General features: G+C 44.8%; 1 protein-coding gene across 3 annotated transcripts in view; it reads right to left on the bottom strand.

Annotated features, from left to right (window-relative positions):
* Nucleotides 1-18,624, bottom strand: part of LOC128687910 (ciliary microtubule associated protein 1A) — a 118,526-nt gene that overhangs the window by 45,416 nt on the left and 54,486 nt on the right. For all 3 annotated transcript variants that reach the window (XM_053775499.2, XM_053775500.2, XM_053775501.2), the window contains exon 2: nucleotides 18,330-18,438. In XM_053775499.2, the coding sequence (XP_053631474.1) occupies nucleotides 18,330-18,438 (109 nt within the window). The remainder of the gene's footprint in view (nucleotides 1-18,329; nucleotides 18,439-18,624) is intronic.

Raw genomic sequence — 18,624 nt, 5'->3', positions numbered from 1 at the left:
TGGATCTGCCTCTCCGACGACCATCAGACCAGAAGTCATCATACCACGAGTGGCTTGGCCTAGCAAACTTGGCCTTGCAAACCAAGACTCAACTGCACAAAACCATCAACCCCCTCCCCTCAAAGGCTGGGAAGGGTGATAGGCAAACAATGACATAAACTTACTTCTCCCAAGCTGTAGTCACGACCCACGGTGACAACATCAGGGTTAATGGCGGACGGACGTGGAGAGGAGACTCGGAGTGACATGATGTGTGGGGCAGAGTAGACATCACAGCCATCCAGGAACAGCATTCCAGTTTCGGTAGTATAAGTTACCGAAAGTGAGAGGAAGGCAAAAGAGGTGTGAGAGACACAGAAGGCAACAGAAAAGAGTCGATGAGAGGAGATAACCACTTAGCCCCAGGCAGCGGCGTGGGACGGCGACCTGCCTGCTTCCCTCGCCGTACCCAGAAACAAAACACTGCTCTAAGATCCACCACTACCATCAGTTATGATGATGATTAAGACACATGCGCAACAGTTCGGTATCTTTATTGTTGAAACGTTTCGCCTACACAGTTGGCTTAATCAGTCACATACAGAAGCAACAGGTATAGTAGTGAAATGAAGATAATGTAGTCAAGCCATGATGGTCTGGAACTGTATATCGTTCCAGACCATGGAGCCGAACCCTTCTCCGGGCTGAGAGACTGACCACCTCAAATACTATTTCTTCAAGGTAGATGGAGTGATTACATCTTCATTTCATTACTATACCTGCTGCCTCTGTATTTGACTGAAAAAGCCTGCTGTGTAGGCGTAACGTTTCAACAATAAAGATAAACAACTGTGGTACATGTTTCTTAATCATCAACTTGTCGGTAAGTGGGTTCACATATTGTGGGAATAGATCTTAAGGAAACTGGTGCTGTCCTTGTGGTTTGTTGATTGAAAAAACACCAGCGTACCTGCAGGACCTGGTGGCGTGGAAGAGCACCCAACTGGTCATAGAGAAAATGGAAAAAAAAAAAAACACGACATAGATGCCTGGAAACTGCACTAATCCAAACACAAAATACGATCCAACAGAATGAAGGAGATTGAGACACTTATACAACATATGAGAATCTTTATTAATAAAGATTCCTATATGTTGCATAAGTGTCTCAATCTTCAACTTGTCGGTTTTCAAACCATTTGTCAAAGAATGAAGGAACTTTCATTTTAACCAAACCTGTAGTCCAACTCATATTATACAAGCAGGTCATCGGAAGGACTGGTAGGTCTTCGGCAGTGCTCCCATCTCGCAATTCACCCCACACAGTGACCTCACTGACTTGACCATTCACTTGATTATGCTTGTATAAATTTGCTTGCTGTACATCCCTGTGCATTAATTGAAGAAACCTGTACACTTGCAAAACGTCTCATAGTTCTCTGTATTGTGTCTTTTCACTCCTTAATGATATGTAAGTCGTATAAGGGAAGCTGCAGTCACACTCTCCCTCTAGGCCTCTGATTGAAACTGACTGTGCCTAAGGCTGACAGTGGGGCTGGTTGATCTACGCAAGCTCCATGGATATGGTACTGCTCTGTCTACATACATGACGAGCCTCGTTTAAGGACTATAATGTCACATCACACACTAATCGTCCCAGATACATACAAAGGTCGCTACATTCCAGTACACTTAACAAGAGGCAGTCTTGATAGATGCCGAGCTGTCTATAAGCATGCTAGTGCCCTTACAGACATACGGGAAGACTCCCAGCAATTTCTCCAATGTAAATTTGAGCACATCCACTACAGAGGATGCTATAGACTTCAGCGTTCTTGGTCCTGTATAGGGTTTAGAGTTCCTCGTGATGTTTAGGATGGGTTATGGTAGTGACCAAAACCATCCTAGACATCACTGACGTTCTGGTTCCTGACATCGATGTGCATCATGTCCACTGTACATTTGCAGTGAAAAATGAGGTGAGGGAATCTGAGGTTGAAATAAGTGTTTTCTGTGTAATTCTTTTGTCATCTTCAAGTAGATCGTCACTGCAGATCCTAAATGGCCTCGAGAAAAGACAATAAGCATTCATTTCTTTTTTTGTGTCTTTCAGCATCATCTTCGGATATACCATGTGGTAATCCTTTGTTTTTGTTTAACAGGATATAAAACCAAGCTACGACCCGTGTCAGGAGACACTACGCTGTCTGCTGATGACCGAGCCACTCCTTCACCTCACCTAAGCTTCAGGGGCTGCAGTGTGGGGCGTCTGGGGTCTAGACGAGAGGGAGAGAGAGCTGGGCCATAAAAGTTGAGTTCCCTGGAAAGGAGGGCTAACACCGTGCGTCCTGTCGACCAATCACACCCAGACTCACACACTCATTCAGTGCTCACCGGCCATATTAGCCCACGACACAACAGGTGACTCGTCCCCTCTACCCCCCCTCTTCCCCCACCACCTGTGACCTCTCCAAGCAACTCCCTTTCTATTGCTGTTTTGGCTTGTTGGTAATAACTGGCGTCGGATGACCTAATATACAATGTGATGGTCTTGTTGTATTTGGAGGAGAAATGTCTCTTGAGTCGCCCAGTAGCTAAGTAACAACTGGTGTACCAGTGCTGGGTATCAGTGGCTAACAACTGGTGTACCAGTGCTGGGTATCAGTGGCTAACAACTGGTGTACCAGTGCTGGGTATCAGTGGCTAACAACTGGTGTACCAGTGCTGGGTATCAGTGGCTAACAACTAATGTACCAGTGCTGGGTATCAGTGGCTAACAACTGGTGTACCAGTGCTGGGTATCAGAAAACTGGTGTACCAGTGCTGGGTATCAGTAGTTAACAAGTGGTGTACCAGTGCTGGATATCAGTGGCTAACAACTGGTGTACCAGTGCTGGGTATCAGTAGTTAACAATTGGTGTACCAGTGCTGGGTATCAGTAGTTAACAAGTGGTGTACCAGTGCTGGGTATCAGTGGCTAACAACTGGTGTACCAGTGCTGGGTATCAGTGGCTAAAAAGTGGTATACCAGTGCTGGGTATCAGTGGCTAACAACTGGTGTACCAGTGCTGGGTATCAGTAGTTAACAATTGGTGTACCAGTGCTGGGTATCAGTGGCTAACAACTGGTATACCAGTGCTGGGTATCAGTGGCTAACAACTGGTATACCAGTGCTGGGTATCAGTGGCTAACAACTGGTATACCAGTGCTGGGTATCAGTAGATAAGTTTAACACACATACACACACACACACACACACACACAGACAGACACACACAGACACACACACACACACACACACACACACACAGACACACACAGACAGACACACACACACACACACAGACACACACACACACACACACACACACACAAACACACACACACACACAGACACACAGACACACACACACACACACAGACAGACACACACACACACAGACACACACACACAGACACACAGACACACACACACACACACACACACAGACACACACACACACACACACACACACACACACACACACACACACACATACACACACACACACACACACACACACACACACAGACACACACACACACACAGACACACACAAACACACACACACACACACACACAGACACAGACACACACACACACACACACACACACACACACACACACACACACACACACACACACACACACACACACACACACACACACAGACACAGACACACACAGACACACACACACACACACACACACACACACACACACACACACACACACACACACACACACACACACACACACACACACAGACACAGACACACACACACACCACGCTATAGAAACTCTGGCAAATATTAATGTCGCCATTTTGCCTCGATATTTCCCTGGATCATCCATGATGATGCTAAAATATTGCAGCTCCTTCTCCATATATCTATATAGCTTTCTTTCTATCTCTATATATAATTATATATATATATATATATATATATATATATATATATATATATATATATATATATATATATATATATATAATCAAATATTTTACATAATAATTATGTATTAGATTTTCAGGAAATAAAATAAGTTCGCCAGACTTTAATATACAAAAATCTCATTTATAAATCTTAGGAAATAATGTTTTGCTGCTGGAAATTAATGGTGCAGTTTTTTTTTTTTGAGAAATGTAAATTGTGTGATAAAGAGTTGTGGAAGTTGTCAGTCAACATTTAGTTTTGTTCTTATTAATTGTCTGATCAAAGTTTTTATATGGTAGTTTTATTATAGCTTCTAACATTATTTACATTTCATGGTATACAAAGATTGATCAAAATAAAATCTGTAAATACTTGTTTTAGCGATGTGGAAATGGATGGAGAATGTGTGTGTGTGTGTGTGTGTGTGTGTGTGTGTGTGTGTGTGTGTGTGTGTGTGTGTGTGTGTGTGTGTGTGTGTGTGTGTGTGTGTGTGTGTGTTTTTGACCACAGCTAACACACCCAGTTTATTCCACTCTCTAAGATCCCTCATCCGGGCTGCTGTTAGTCTGAAAACTCAGTGTCCAATCAGTCTCTGATCGGACACTGTTAAATACTTTCTTGTAGTCCAGGAAGCTACAGTATACCCATCCTTTTCTTCCTCCATTCCTCCACGTGGTGAATTCTGGGTATTTTGGGTAAATTTGAAAATTAATCACGAAAAATCTCCGAGAGTTGCTGACTGTGTATGTACATTGTCTACCCCCGGACACTATGTACCTATACTGGATCACAACTGTTTGACCACCATCACACATCCAGCGCTGTATAGTGTTAAGAAGTTCCCCTCTCACTCTGCAATATAACTGCTTCAACTCAGTAACTATTAAAAAACTTCAGCAGATTTTTCAGACAGATTCTCCCATCTCTGAATCTTTGTTGGCATTCACTGGTGAAATTCCTCTCCTCCAGGTGCTCCAGCATCCTCCTCTCCAGGTGTTCCAGCATCCTTCTCTGTAGGTGCTTCAGCATCCTCCTCTCCAGGTGCTCCAGCATCCTCTGTCTAAGGTATTCGAGGATCCTTCTATCTAGGTACTGCAGCATCCTCTGTCTAGGTGCCCAAGCATCCTCTGTCTAGGTGCCCCAGCATCCTCTGTCTAGGTGTTCCAGCATCCTCTGTCTAGGTGCCCCAGCATCCTCTGTCTAGGTGTCCCAGCATCCTCTGTCTAGGTGCCCCAGCATCCTCTGTCTAGGTGCCCCAGCATCCTCTGTCTAGGTGTTCCAGCATCCTCTGTCTAGGTGCCCCAGCGTCCTCTGTCTAGGTGTTCCAGCATCCTCTGTCTAGGTGCCCCAGCATCCTCTGTCTAGGTGCCCCAGCATCCTCTGTCTAGGTGCCCCAGCATCCTCTGTCTAGGTGCCCCAGCATCCTCTGTCTAGGTGTTTCAGCATCCTCTGTCTAGGTGTTCCAGCATCCTCTGTCTAGGTGTTTCAGCATCCTCTGTCTAGGTGTTCCAGCATCCTCTGTCTAGGTGTTCCAGCATCCTCTGTCTAGGTGTTCCAGCATCCTCTGTCTAGGTGCCCCAGCATCCTCTGTCTAGGTGCCCCAGCATCCTCTGTCTAGGTGTTCCAGCATCCTCTGTCTAGGTTCCCCAGCATCCTCTGTCTAGGTGTTCCAGCATCCTCTGTCTAGGTGCCCCAGCATCCTCTGTCTAGGTGTTCCAGCATCCTCTGTCTAGGTGCCCCAGCATCCTCTGTCTAGGTGCCCCAGCATCCTCTGTCTAGGTGCCCCAGCATCCTCTGTCTAGGTGCCCCAGCATCCTCTGTCTAGGTGCCCCAGCATCCTCTGTCTAGGTGCCCCAGCATCCTCTGTCTAGGTGCCCCAGCATCCTCTGTCTAGGTGCCCCAGCATCCTCTGTCTAGGTGCCCCAGCATCCTCTGTCTAGGTGTTCCGGCATCCTCTGTCTAGGTGCCCCAGCATCCTCTGTCTAGGTGCCCCAGCATCCTCTGTCTAGGTGCCCCAGCATCCTCTGTCTAGGTGTTCCAGCATCCTCTGTCTAGGTGCCCCAGCATCCTCTGTCTAGGTGTTCCAGCATCCTCTGTCTAGGTGCCCCAGCATCCTCTGTCTAGGTGTTCCAGCATCCTCTGTCTAGGTGCCCCAGCATCCTCTGTCTAGGTGTTCCGGCATCCTCTGTCTAGGTGCCCCAGCATCCTCTGTCTAGGTGCCCCAGCATTCTCTGTCTAGGTGTTCCAGCATCCTCTGTCTAGGTGCCCCAGCATCCTCTGTCTAGGTGTTCCAGCATCCTCTGTCTAGGTGCCCCAGCATCCTCTGTCTAGGTGTTCCGGCATCCTCTGTCTAGGTGCCCCAGCATCCTCTGTCTAGGTGCCCCAGCATCCTCTGTCTAGGTGCCCCAGCATCCTCTGTCTAGGTGTTCCAGCATCCTCTGTCTAGGTGCCCCAGCATCCTCTGTCTAGGTGCCCCAGCATCCTCTGTCTAGGTGCCCCAGCATCCTCTGTCTAGGTGTTCCGGCATCCTCTGTCTAGGTGCCCCAGCATCCTCTGTCTAGGTGCCCCAGCATCCTTTGTCTAGGTGCCCCAGCATCCTCTGTCTAGGTGTTCCAGCATCCTCTGTCTAGGTGCCCCAGCATCCTCTGTCTAGGTGCTCCAGCATCCTCTGTCTAGGTGCCCCAGCATCCTCTGTCTAGGTGCCCCAGCATCCTCTGTCTAGGTGTTCCAGCATCCTCTGTCTAGGTGCCCCAGCATCCTCTGTCTAGGTGCTCCAGCATCCTCTGTCTAGGTGTTCCAGCATCCTCTGTCTAGGTGCCCCAGCATCCTCTGTCTAGGTGTTCCAGCATCCTCTGTCTAGGTGCCCCAGCATCCTCTGTCTAGGTGCCCCAGCATCCTTTGTCTAGGTGCCCCAGCATCCTCTGTCTAGGTGTTCCAGCATCCTCTGTCTAGGTGTTCCGGCATCCTCTGTCTAGGTGCCCCAGCATCCTCTGTCTAGGTGCCCCAGCATCCTTTGTCTAGGTGTTCCGGCATCCTCTGTCTAGGTGCCCCAGCATCCTTTGTCTAGGTGCCCCAGCATCCTCTGTCTAGGTGTTCCGGCATCCTCTGTCTAGGTGTTCCGGCATCCTGTCTAGGTGCCCCAGCATCCTCTGTCTAGGTGTTCCAGCATCCTCTGTCTAGGTGCTCCAGCATCCTCTGTCTAGGTGTTCCAGCATCCTCTGTCTAGGTGCCCCAGCATCCTCTGTCTAGGTGCCCCAGCATCCTCTGTCTAGGTGCCCCAGCATCCTTTGTCTAGGTGCCCCAGCATCCTCTGTCTAGGTGTTCCAGCATCCTCTGTCTAGGTGCCCCAGCATCCTCTGTCTATGTGCTCCAGCATCCTCTGTCTAGGTGCCCCAGCATCCTCTGTCTAGGTGTTCCAGCATCCTCTGTCTAGGTGCCCCAGCATCCTCTGTCTAGGTGCTCCAGCATCCTCTGTCTAGGTGCCCCAGCATCCTCTGTCTAGGTGCCCCAGCATCCTCTGTCTAGGTGCTCCAGCATCCTCTGTCTAGGTGTTCCAGCATCCTCTGTCTAGGTGCCCCAGCATCCTCTGTCTAGGTGTCCCAGCATCCTCTGTCTAGGTGCCCCAGCATCCTCTGTCTAGGTGTTCCAGCATCCTCTGTCTAGGTGCCCCAGCATCCTCTGTCTAGGTGTTCCAGCATCCTCTGTCTAGGTGCCCCAGCATCCTCTGTCTAGGTGCCCCAGCATCCTCTGTCTAGGTGCCCCAGCATCCTCTGTCTAGGTGCCCCAGCATCCTCTGTCTAGGTGTTCCAGCATCCTCTGTCTAGGTGCCCCAGCATCCTCTGTCTAGGTGTTCAAGCATCCTCCTGACAATCCTCTCCATCACTATAGATAAGTTGCGCTTTAATACTACCGTCCTGTAGTTCCAACTGTATTTCTTCATCTTCAATACAGGACACTATACTAGCCATATGTCACGTCCTCTCCCTGTCCTCTCTGCCTAGGTCGTCAAGACCGGCTCTTTAAACCTCTTCTCATATCGCGTTCCTCTGTTCTGGTATACAAGTCTGTGGTTGTTGCATCTTTAATCACATTGTGGTTCACCACCGTCGTGTACTATCCAAGGGGATGTGTGTTCAGGTCCCACTGCCTCTGCTATGTTTATTTCTTTCAGTACCTTCTTCACGTCGTCATTTTTTCATGTGCGTATATTATGTTTCACACGGCGGGTCATTGTGTCACACAACGGGTCACCGTCACACTGCAGGTTATTTGTGTCACACTGCAGACTTGAATGTTGTGTTAGTCTCTGTTATTTACTCTAGCAGTGTGTTGATCACAAACACTGATGGCGGAGGCTTGAGTTAACACTGAGGCAACACAGGTTATCAACATTAACCTCTGAAGTCCACTGATTGATCACGACTCCAAGGAAAATATAAACTATTCTGATATGAGATCTAATTGTTTATCACATGTGCCATCACTGTGTGTGACAACAGTGTTTAATGCCATCACTGTGTGTGACAACAGTGTTTAATGCCATCACTGTGTGTGACAACAGTGTTTAATGTCATCACTGTGTGTGACAACAGTGTTTAATGCCATCACTGTGTGTGACAACAGTGTTTAATGCCATCACTGTGTGTGACAACAGTGTTTAATGCCATCACTGTGTGTGACAACAGTGTTTAATGCCATCACTGTGTGACAACAGTGTTTAATGCCATCACTGTGTGACAACAGTGTTTAATGCCATCACTGTGTGACAACAGAGTTTAATGCCATCACTGTGTGTGACAACAGTGTTTAATGCCATCACTGTGTGTGACAACAGTGTTTAATGCCATCACTGTGTGTGACAACAGTGTTTAATGCCATCACTGTGTGTGACAACAGTGTTTAATGCCATCACTGTGTGTGACAACAGTGTTTAATGCCATCACTGTGTGTGACAACAGTGTTTAATGCCATCACTGTGTGTGACAACAGTGTTTAATGCCATCACTGTGTGTGACAACAGTGTTTAATGCCATCACTGTGTGTGACAACAGTGTTTAATGCCATCACTGTGTGTGACAACAGTGTTTAATGCCATCACTGTGTGTGACAACAGTGTTTAATGCCATCACTGTGTGTGACAACAGTGTTTAATGCCATCACTGTGTGTGACAACAGTGTTTAATGCCATCACTGTGTGTGACAACAGTGTTTAATGCCATCACTGTGTGTGACAACAGTGTTTAATGCCATCACTGTGTGTGACAACAGTGTTTAATGCCATCACTGTGTGTGACAATAGTGTTTAATGCCATCACTGTGTGTGACAACAGTGTTTAATGCCATCACTGTGACAACAGTGTTTAATGCCATCACTGTGACAACAGTGTTTAATGCCATCACTGTGACAACAGTGTTTAATGCCATCACTGTGTGACAACAGTGTTTAATGCCATCACTGTGTGACAACAGTGTTTAATGCCATCACTGTGTGACAACAGTGTTTAATGCCATCATGACAACAGTGTTTAATGTGTGACAACAGTGTTTAATGCCATCACTGTGTGTGACAACAGTGTTTAATGCCATCACTGTGACAACAGTGTTTAATGCCATCACTGTGACAACAGTGTTTAATGCCATCACTGTGACAACAGTGTTTAATGCCATCACTGTGTGACAACAGTGTTTAATGCCATCACTGTGTGACAACAGTGTTTAATGCCATCACTGTGTGACAACAGTGTTTAATGCCATCACTGTGTGACAACAGTGTTTAATGCCATCACTGTGTGACAACAGTGTTTAATGCCATCACTGTATGTGACAACAGTGTTTAATGCCATCACTGTATGTGACAACAGTGTTTAATGCCATCACTGTTTGACAACAGTGTTTAATGCCATCACTGTATGTGACAACAGTGTTTAATGCCATCACTGCATGTGACAACAGTGTTTAATGCCATCACTGCATGTGACAACAGTGTTTAATGCCATCACTGTGTGTGACAACAGTGTTTAATGCCATCACTGTGTGACAACAGTGTTTAATGCCATCACTGTGTGACAACAGTGTTTAATGCCATCACTGTGTGACAACAGTGTTTAATGCCATCACTGTATGTGACAACAGTGTTTAATGCCATCACTGTGTGTGACAACAGTGTTTAATGCCATCACTGTGTGTGACAACAGTGTTTAATGCCATCACTGTGTGTGACAACAGTGTTTAATGCCATCACTGTGTGTGACAACAGTGTTTAATGCCATCACTGTGTGTGACAACAGTGTTTAATGCCATCACTGTGTGTGACAACAGTGTTTAATGCCATCACTGTGTGTGACAACAGTGTTTAATGCCATCACTGTGTGTGACAACAGTGTTTAATGCCATCACTGTGTGTGACAACAGTGTTTAATGTCATCACTGTGTGTGACAACCATCACTGTGTGTGACAACAGTGTTTAATGCCATCACTGTGTGTGACAACAGTGTTTAATGCCATCATCAACAGTGTTTAATGCCATCACTGTGTGACAACAGTGTTTAATGCCATCACTGTGTGTGACAACAGTGTTTAATGCCATCACTGTGTGTGACAACAGTGTTTAATGCCATCACTGTGTGTGACAACAGTGTTTAATGCCATCACTGTGTGTGACAACAGTGTTTAATGCCATCACTGTGTGTGACAACAGTGTTTAATGCCATCACTGTGTGTGACAACAGTGTTTAATGCCATCACTGTGTGTGACAACAGTGTTTAATGCCATCACTGTGTGTGACAACAGTGTTTAATGCCATCACTGTGTGTGACAACAGTGTTTAATGCCATCACTGTGTGTGACAACAGTGTTTAATGCCATCACTGTGTGTGACAACAGTGTTTAATGCCATCACTGTGTGTGACAACAGTGTTTAATGCCATCACTGTGTGTGACAACAGTGTTTAATGCCATCACTGTGACAACAGTGTTTAATGCCATCACTGTGACAACAGTGTTTAATGCCATCACTGTGACAACAGTGTTTAATGCCATCACTGTGTGACAACAGTGTTTAATGCCATCACTGTGTGACAACAGTGTTTAATGCCATCACTGTGTGACAACAGTGTTTAATGCCATCACTGTGTGACAACAGTGTTTAATGCCATCACTGTGTGTGACAACAGTGTTTAATGCCATCACTGTGACAACAGTGTTTAATGCCATCACTGTGACAACAGTGTTTAATGCCATCACTGTGACAACAGTGTTTAATGCCATCACTGTGTGACAACAGTGTTTAATGCCATCACTGTGTGACAACAGTGTTTAATGCCATCACTGTGTGACAACAGTGTTTAATGCCATCACTGTGTGACAACAGTGTTTAATGCCATCACTGTATGTGACAACAGTGTTTAATGCCATCACTGTATGTGACAACAGTGTTTAATGCCATCACTGTTTGACAACAGTGTTTAATGCCATCACTGTTTGACAACAGTGTTTAATTCCATCACTGAGTGTGACAACAGTGTTTAATGCCATCACTGTATGTGACAACAGTGTTTAATGCCATCACTGTATGTGACAACAGTGTTTAATGCCATCACTGTGTGACAACAGTGTTTAATGCCATCACTGTGTGACAACAGTGTTTAATGCCATCACTGTGTGTGACAACAGTGTTTAATGCCATCACTGTGTGTGACAACAGTGTTTAATGCCATCACTGTGTGTGACAACAGTGTTTAATGCCATCACTGTGTGTGACAACAGTGTTTAATGCCATCACTGTGTGTGACAACAGTGTTTAATGCCATCACTGTGTGTGACAACAGTGTTTAATGCCATCACTGTATGTGACAACAGTGTTTAATGCCATCACTGTGTGACAACAGTGTTTAATGCCATCACTGTGTGACAACAGTGTTTAATGCCATCACTGTGTGACAACAGTGTTTAATGCCATCACTGTATGTGACAACAGTGTTTAATGCCATCACTGCATGTGACAACAGTGTTAATGCCATCACTGCATGTGACAACAGTGTTTAATGCCATCACTGTGTGTGACAACAGTGTTTAATGCCATCACTGTGTGACAACAGTGTTTAATGCCATCACTGTGTGACAACAGTGTTTAATGCCATCACTGTGTGACAACAGTGTTTAATGCCATCACTGTGTGTGACAACAGTGTTTAATGCCATCACTGTGTGTGACAACAGTGTTTAATGCCATCACTGTGTGTGACAACAGTGTTTAATGCCATCACTGTGTGTGACAACAGTGTTTAATGCCATCACTGTGTGTGACAACAGTGTTTAATGCCATCACTGTGTGTGACAACAGTGTTTAATGCCATCACTGTGTGACAACAGTGTTTAATGCCATCACTGTGTGACAACAGTGTTTAATGCCATCACTGTGTGTGACAACAGTGTTTAATGCCATCACTGTGTGTGACAACAGTGTTTAATGCCATCACTGTGTGTGACAACAGTGTTTAATGCCATCACTGTGTGTGACAACAGTGTTTAATGCCATCACTGTGTGTGACAACAGTGTTTAATGCCATCACTGTGTGTGACAACAGTGTTTAATGCCATCACTGTGTGTGACAACAGTGTTTAATGCCATCACTGTGTGTGACAACAGTGTTTAATGCCATCACTGTGTGTGACAACAGTGTTTAATGCCATCACTGTGTGTGACAACAGTGTTTAATGCCATCACTGTGTGTGACAACAGTGTTTAATGCCATCACTGTGTGTGACAACAGTGTTTAATGCCATCACTGTGTGTGACAACAGTGTTTAATGCCATCACTGTGTGTGACAACAGTGTTTAATGCCATCACTGTGTGTGACAACAGTGTTTAATGCCATCACTGTGTGTGACAACAGTGTTTAATGCCATCACTGTGTGTGACAACAGTGTTTAATGCCATCACTGTGTGTGACAACAGTGTTTAATGCCATCACTGTGTGTGACAACAGTGTTTAATGCCATCACTGTGTGTGACAACAGTGTTTAATGCCATCACTGTGACAACAGTGTTTAATGCCATCACTGTGACAACAGTGTTTAATGCCATCACTGTGACAACAGTGTTTAATGCCATCACTGTGACAACAGTGTTTAATGCCATCACTGTGACAACAGTGTTTAATGCCATCACTGTGTGACAACAGTGTTTAATGCCATCACTGTGTGACAACAGTGTTTAATGCCATCACTGTGTGACAACAGTGTTTAATGCCATCACTGTGTGACAACAGTGTTTAATGCCATCACTGTGTGACAACAGTGTTTAATGCCATCACTGTATGTGACAACAGTGTTTAATGCCATCACTGTATGTGACAACAGTGTTTAATGCCATCACTGTTTGACAACAGTGTTTAATGCCATCACTGAGTGTGACAACAGTGTTTAATGCCATCACTGTATGTGACAACAGTGTTTAATGCCATCACTGTATGTGACAACAGTGTTTAATGCCATCACTGTGTGACAACAGTGTTTAATGCCATCACTGTGTGACAACAGTGTTTAATGCCATCACTGTGTGTGACAACAGTGTTTAATGCCATCACTGTATGTGACAACAGTGTTTAATGCCATCACTGTGTGTGACAACAGTGTTTAATGCCATCACTGTGTGTGACAACAGTGTTTAATGCCATCACTGTGTGTGACAACAGTGTTTAATGCCATCACTGTATGTGCCAACAGTGTTTAATGCCATCACTGTGTGACAACAGTGTTTAATGCCATCACTGTGTGACAACAGTGTTTAATGCCATCACTGTGTGACAACAGTGTTTAATGCCATCACTGTATGTGACAACAGTGTTTAATGCCATCACTGTATGTGACAACAGTGTTTAATGCCATCACTGTGTGTGACAACAGTGTTTAATGCCATCACTGTGTGACAACAGTGTTTAATGCCATCACTGTGTGACAACAGTGTTTAATGCCATCACTGTATGTGACAACAGTGTTTAATGCCATCACTGTATGTGACAACAGTGTTTAATGCCATCACTGTATGTGACAACAGTGTTTAATGCCATCACTGTGTGACAACAGTGTTTAATGCCATCACTGTGTGACAACAGTGTTTAATGCCATCACTGTATGTGACAACAGTGTTTAATGCCATCACTGTATGTGACAACAGTGTTGTCACTCACAAGGAGCCAGAAGGGGCTAGTAATTCGGGACTTTAAACATTTTAAGTTTTATTAACATTATTAAATCTACACTATCATCATCATCATCAGCAGCAGCAACTTGCTACTCTCGTCACTAGCTCACTATTATCATAGCTACTCTCGTCACTAGCTCACTATCATCATAGCTACTCTCGTCACTAGCTCACTATCATCATAGCTACTGTCGTTACTAGCTCACTATCATCATAGCTACTGTCGTTACTAGTTCACTATCATCATAGCTACTGTCGTTACTAGCTCACTATCATCATAGCTACTGTCGTTACTAGCTCACTATCATCATAGCTACTGTCGTTACTAGTTCACTATCATCATAGCTACTGTCGTTACTAGTTCACTATCATCATAGCTACTGTCGTCACTAGCTCACTATCATAGCTACTGTCGTTACTAGCTCACTATCATCATAGCTACTGTCGTTACTAGTTCACTATCATAGCTACTGTCGTTACTAGCTCACTGTCATCATAGCTACTGTCGTCACTAGTTCACTATCATCATAGCTACTGTCGTTACTAGTTCACTATCATCATAGCTACTGTCGTTACTAGCTCACTATCATCGTAGTTACTGTCGTCACTAGTTCACTATCATCATAGCTACTGTCGTCACCAGTTCACTATCATAGCTACTATCGCTACTAGCTCACTATCATCGTAGTTACTGTCGTCACTAGCTCACTATCATCATAGCTACTGTCGTCACTAGTTCACTATCATCATAGCTACTGTCGTCACTAGCTCACTATCATCATAGCTACTGTCGTCACTAGTTCACTATCATCATAGCTACTGTCGTTACTAGCTCACTATCATTGTAGTTACTGTCGTCACTAGTTCACTATCGTCATAGCTACTGTCGTTACTTTTTCACTATCATAGCTACTGTCGTCACCAGTTCACTATCATAGCTACTATCGCTACTAGCTCACTATCATCGTAGTTACTGTCGTCACTAGCTCACTATCATCATAGCTACTGTCGTCACTAGTTCACTATCATCATAGCTACTGTCGTTACTAGCTCACTATCATCGTAGTTACTGTCGTCACTAGCTCACTATCATCATAGCTACTGTCGTCACTAGTTCACTATCATAGCTACTGTCGTTACTAGCTCACTATCATCGTAGTTACTGTCGTCGCTAGTTCACTATCATCATAGCCACTGTCGTTACTAGTTCACTATCATCATAGCTACTGTCGTCACCAGTTCACTATCATCGTAGCTGCTATCGCTACTAGCTCACTATCATCGTAGTTACTGTCGTCACTAGCTCACTATCATCATAGCTACTGTCATCACTAGTTTACTATCATAGCTACTGTCGTTACTAGCTCACTATCATTGTAGTTACTGTCGTCACTAGTTCACTATCATCATAGCTACTGTCGTCACTGGTTCACTATCATAGCTACTGTCGTTACTAGCTATCATCGTAGTTACTGTCAATACTAGTTCACTATCATCATAGCTACTGTCGTTACTAGCTCACTATCATCATAGCTACTGTCATCACTAGTTTACTATCATAGCTACTGTCGTTACTAGCTCACTATCATCGTAGTTACTGTCGTCACTAGTTCACTATCATCATAGCTACTGTCGTCACTGGTTCACTATCATAGCTACTGTCGTTACTAGCTATCATCGTAGTTACTGTCAATACTAGTTCACTATCATCATAGCTACTGTCGTTACTAGCTATCATCGTAGTTACTGTCGTCACTAGTTCACTTTCATCATAGCTACTGTCGTTACTAGCCACTATCATCGTAGTTACTGTCAATACTAGTTCACTATCATCATAGCTACTGTCGTTACTAGCTCACTATCATTGTAGTTACTGTCGTCACTAGTTCACTATCATCATAGCTACTGTCGTCACTGGTTCACTATCATAGCTACTGTCGTTACTAGCCACTATCATCGTAGTTACTGTCAATACTAGTTCACTATCATCATAGCTACTGTCGTTACTAGCTCACTATCATCGTAGTTACTGTCGTCACTAGTTCACTTTCATCATAGCTACTGTCGTTACTAGCCACTATCATCGTAGTTACTGTCGTTACTAGTTCACTATCGTCATAGCTACTGTCGTTACTAGCTCACTATCATTGTAGTTACTGTCGTCACTAGTTCACTATCATCATACAGATCACAGTCACAAAATATGTTAAACTCTTCACAGTATTTTTCACATTCAGTAATTTATTTCCACAAATGAGTTTCGTATTCTTGGTCATATCAACAAATTTAGACTGAAGGGGAAATATCTCCACCATTTATGCCGACAGATATGTCTGTTTTTAGAGTGGCATGCGCCGAGTGCAATTAGGTGGATTCTTCTGGCATGTGCAGCTAATTCAGCTCTGTCAGTGTTGCATTTCACTTTTATTCGACATGCGCAATACGAAACTAATTTCACGTATGTTATCTTAGTCAGCTTGGACCACTGTTAATTACTGCTTGTCAGGATGTGTGCACCATCCTGGTATGGGGTGCTAACTAGGGGCTGGGGATGTCTGGCATCTTGAGAGGGAGGGTGCAGACAGTGCAACATACACCAATGCGCACTAAATCACAATAAGTATCAGGGGCCCAAGACTGTTCAGCAGCCCCCTGTCATACATATGGGGCATGAGAGGGATTATCAATAGACCCCTGGATGTCTTCAAGATGGAGCCGGATAGATTCCTAAAGTCAATACCTGACCAGCCGGACTATGGTTCGTACGTTGGATTGCATGCAATTAGTAACAACAATTTGGTTAATTAGGCCCTGATTCACCGGAAGACCCGGTCATGGACCGAACCGCGGGTGCGTCGACCCTAGGAGCACCCTGCAGGTAGACTCCAGGTAGTCTGGGTGAGGTTACCATGCATCTAGGAACAGTACACACTGTCAGACTCTCTCATGCCTCTGGCTGGCTAACACCATATTAGATATGACTTTTTTGTTCGAGTCTGCTATACCTGCAGTCCAGTGCTCTCATATTCACTCTAACCTCTCTTCACTGTTAGATTTAATTTGTCTCAGAATTCCTGTACAGAGTTGCATATACTTTGCACATACAAGTTCATGGAGGTGTTGAGTTTATAGGTTAAACCAAAGCTTATTCTCCTGTGTATGTTTTATTTCTCACTGCTCTTTCACTGCACTGAATGATGGTACAAAGCGCCACCTGGCACTGCAACCCCATGATGGTGATTATGTTGTTGATGGCACTCCTCCCAGGTCACAGGTCCTACGTCTAGTGTTACCCATTAAAAGGTAAGATTTTTTTAGACCCATGGCACCAAAAGACACTCGAAATTAAGAATCTTTTAGGCCCATGGCACCAAAAAACACTCGAAGTTAAGAATCTTTTAGGCCCATGGCGACCCACTGCACCAGCAGATATTCACTAGTGGTTACACTCTACCACCTGAGTGAGCATCAATTTCAAGTCACTGTTACGACACAAACATAGTGAACGATCAATTCGCCTCACGAAGAATTTCACAAATAAGTTTACATTAACATTTAGTGCTTAATTCCACTGGTCTTCAAGAGGAAAGTTAAATTTTGTCAGGAGAAATGGGAGACTTTCTCCTGGCGTGAGTCTTAGTCATGAAATAACAGCGCACTGGAGCTCTGGTAGTGTGATGACCGCTCACTGGAGCTCTGGTAGTGTGATGACCGCTCACTGGAGCTCTGGTAGTGTGATGACCGCTCACTGGAGCTCTGGTAGTGTGATGACCGCTCACTGGAGCTCTGGTAGTGTGATGACCGCGCACTGGAGCTCTGGTAGTGTGATGACCGCGCACTGGAGCTCTGGTAGTGTGATGACCGCTCACTGGAGCTCTGGTAGTGTGATGACCGCGCACTGGAGCTCTGGTCATGTGACTGAGGCATTCCACTGACTTACCCATTCACTCCGGGAAAGAAAAAATATATAATATAATGCTGAAAATAAGTTCCTTCAAAGGAACATATTATCGTGTCCTATGTGTATGATTCCACTAGCATGGTATTTATACACCATGGGGGCGGCAGAGATGGGGGAAGCAACACTATGGGAGCATCATGGGCACTACCATGAGAGTGGCGGAGATAAGGGAAGCAACACTATGGGAGCAGCATGGGATACTTACCGATGGAAGACTTGAGAGCTATGGCAGCTGGTCCAGGACTGGAGAACTCAGCAGCGATGGGTCCTCGACGTTTGGTCGGGGTCCAAGTACCGTTGGTCTGGCCTCCCATCTGCAACACAAAACACAATATTAGCTCGCAATGACCTGAAGATCAGGTTAATTTGTCTTACTGGACAAACACTCAACGTTAAGTGTACAATGAGTTATACATGTGCAACATTTGGGTATCTTTATTCTGGAAACGTTTCGCCAGCCAGTGGCTTCTTCAGTCCAGTGCAGAGAAAGGTGGAAGACG

This window comes from Cherax quadricarinatus, chromosome 10 (genome assembly GCF_038502225.1).
Source record: "Cherax quadricarinatus isolate ZL_2023a chromosome 10, ASM3850222v1, whole genome shotgun sequence".
NCBI classification, from domain to species: Eukaryota; Metazoa; Arthropoda; class Malacostraca; order Decapoda; family Parastacidae; genus Cherax; species Cherax quadricarinatus.
This window is presented reverse-complemented; position numbering and strand designations above follow the sequence as displayed.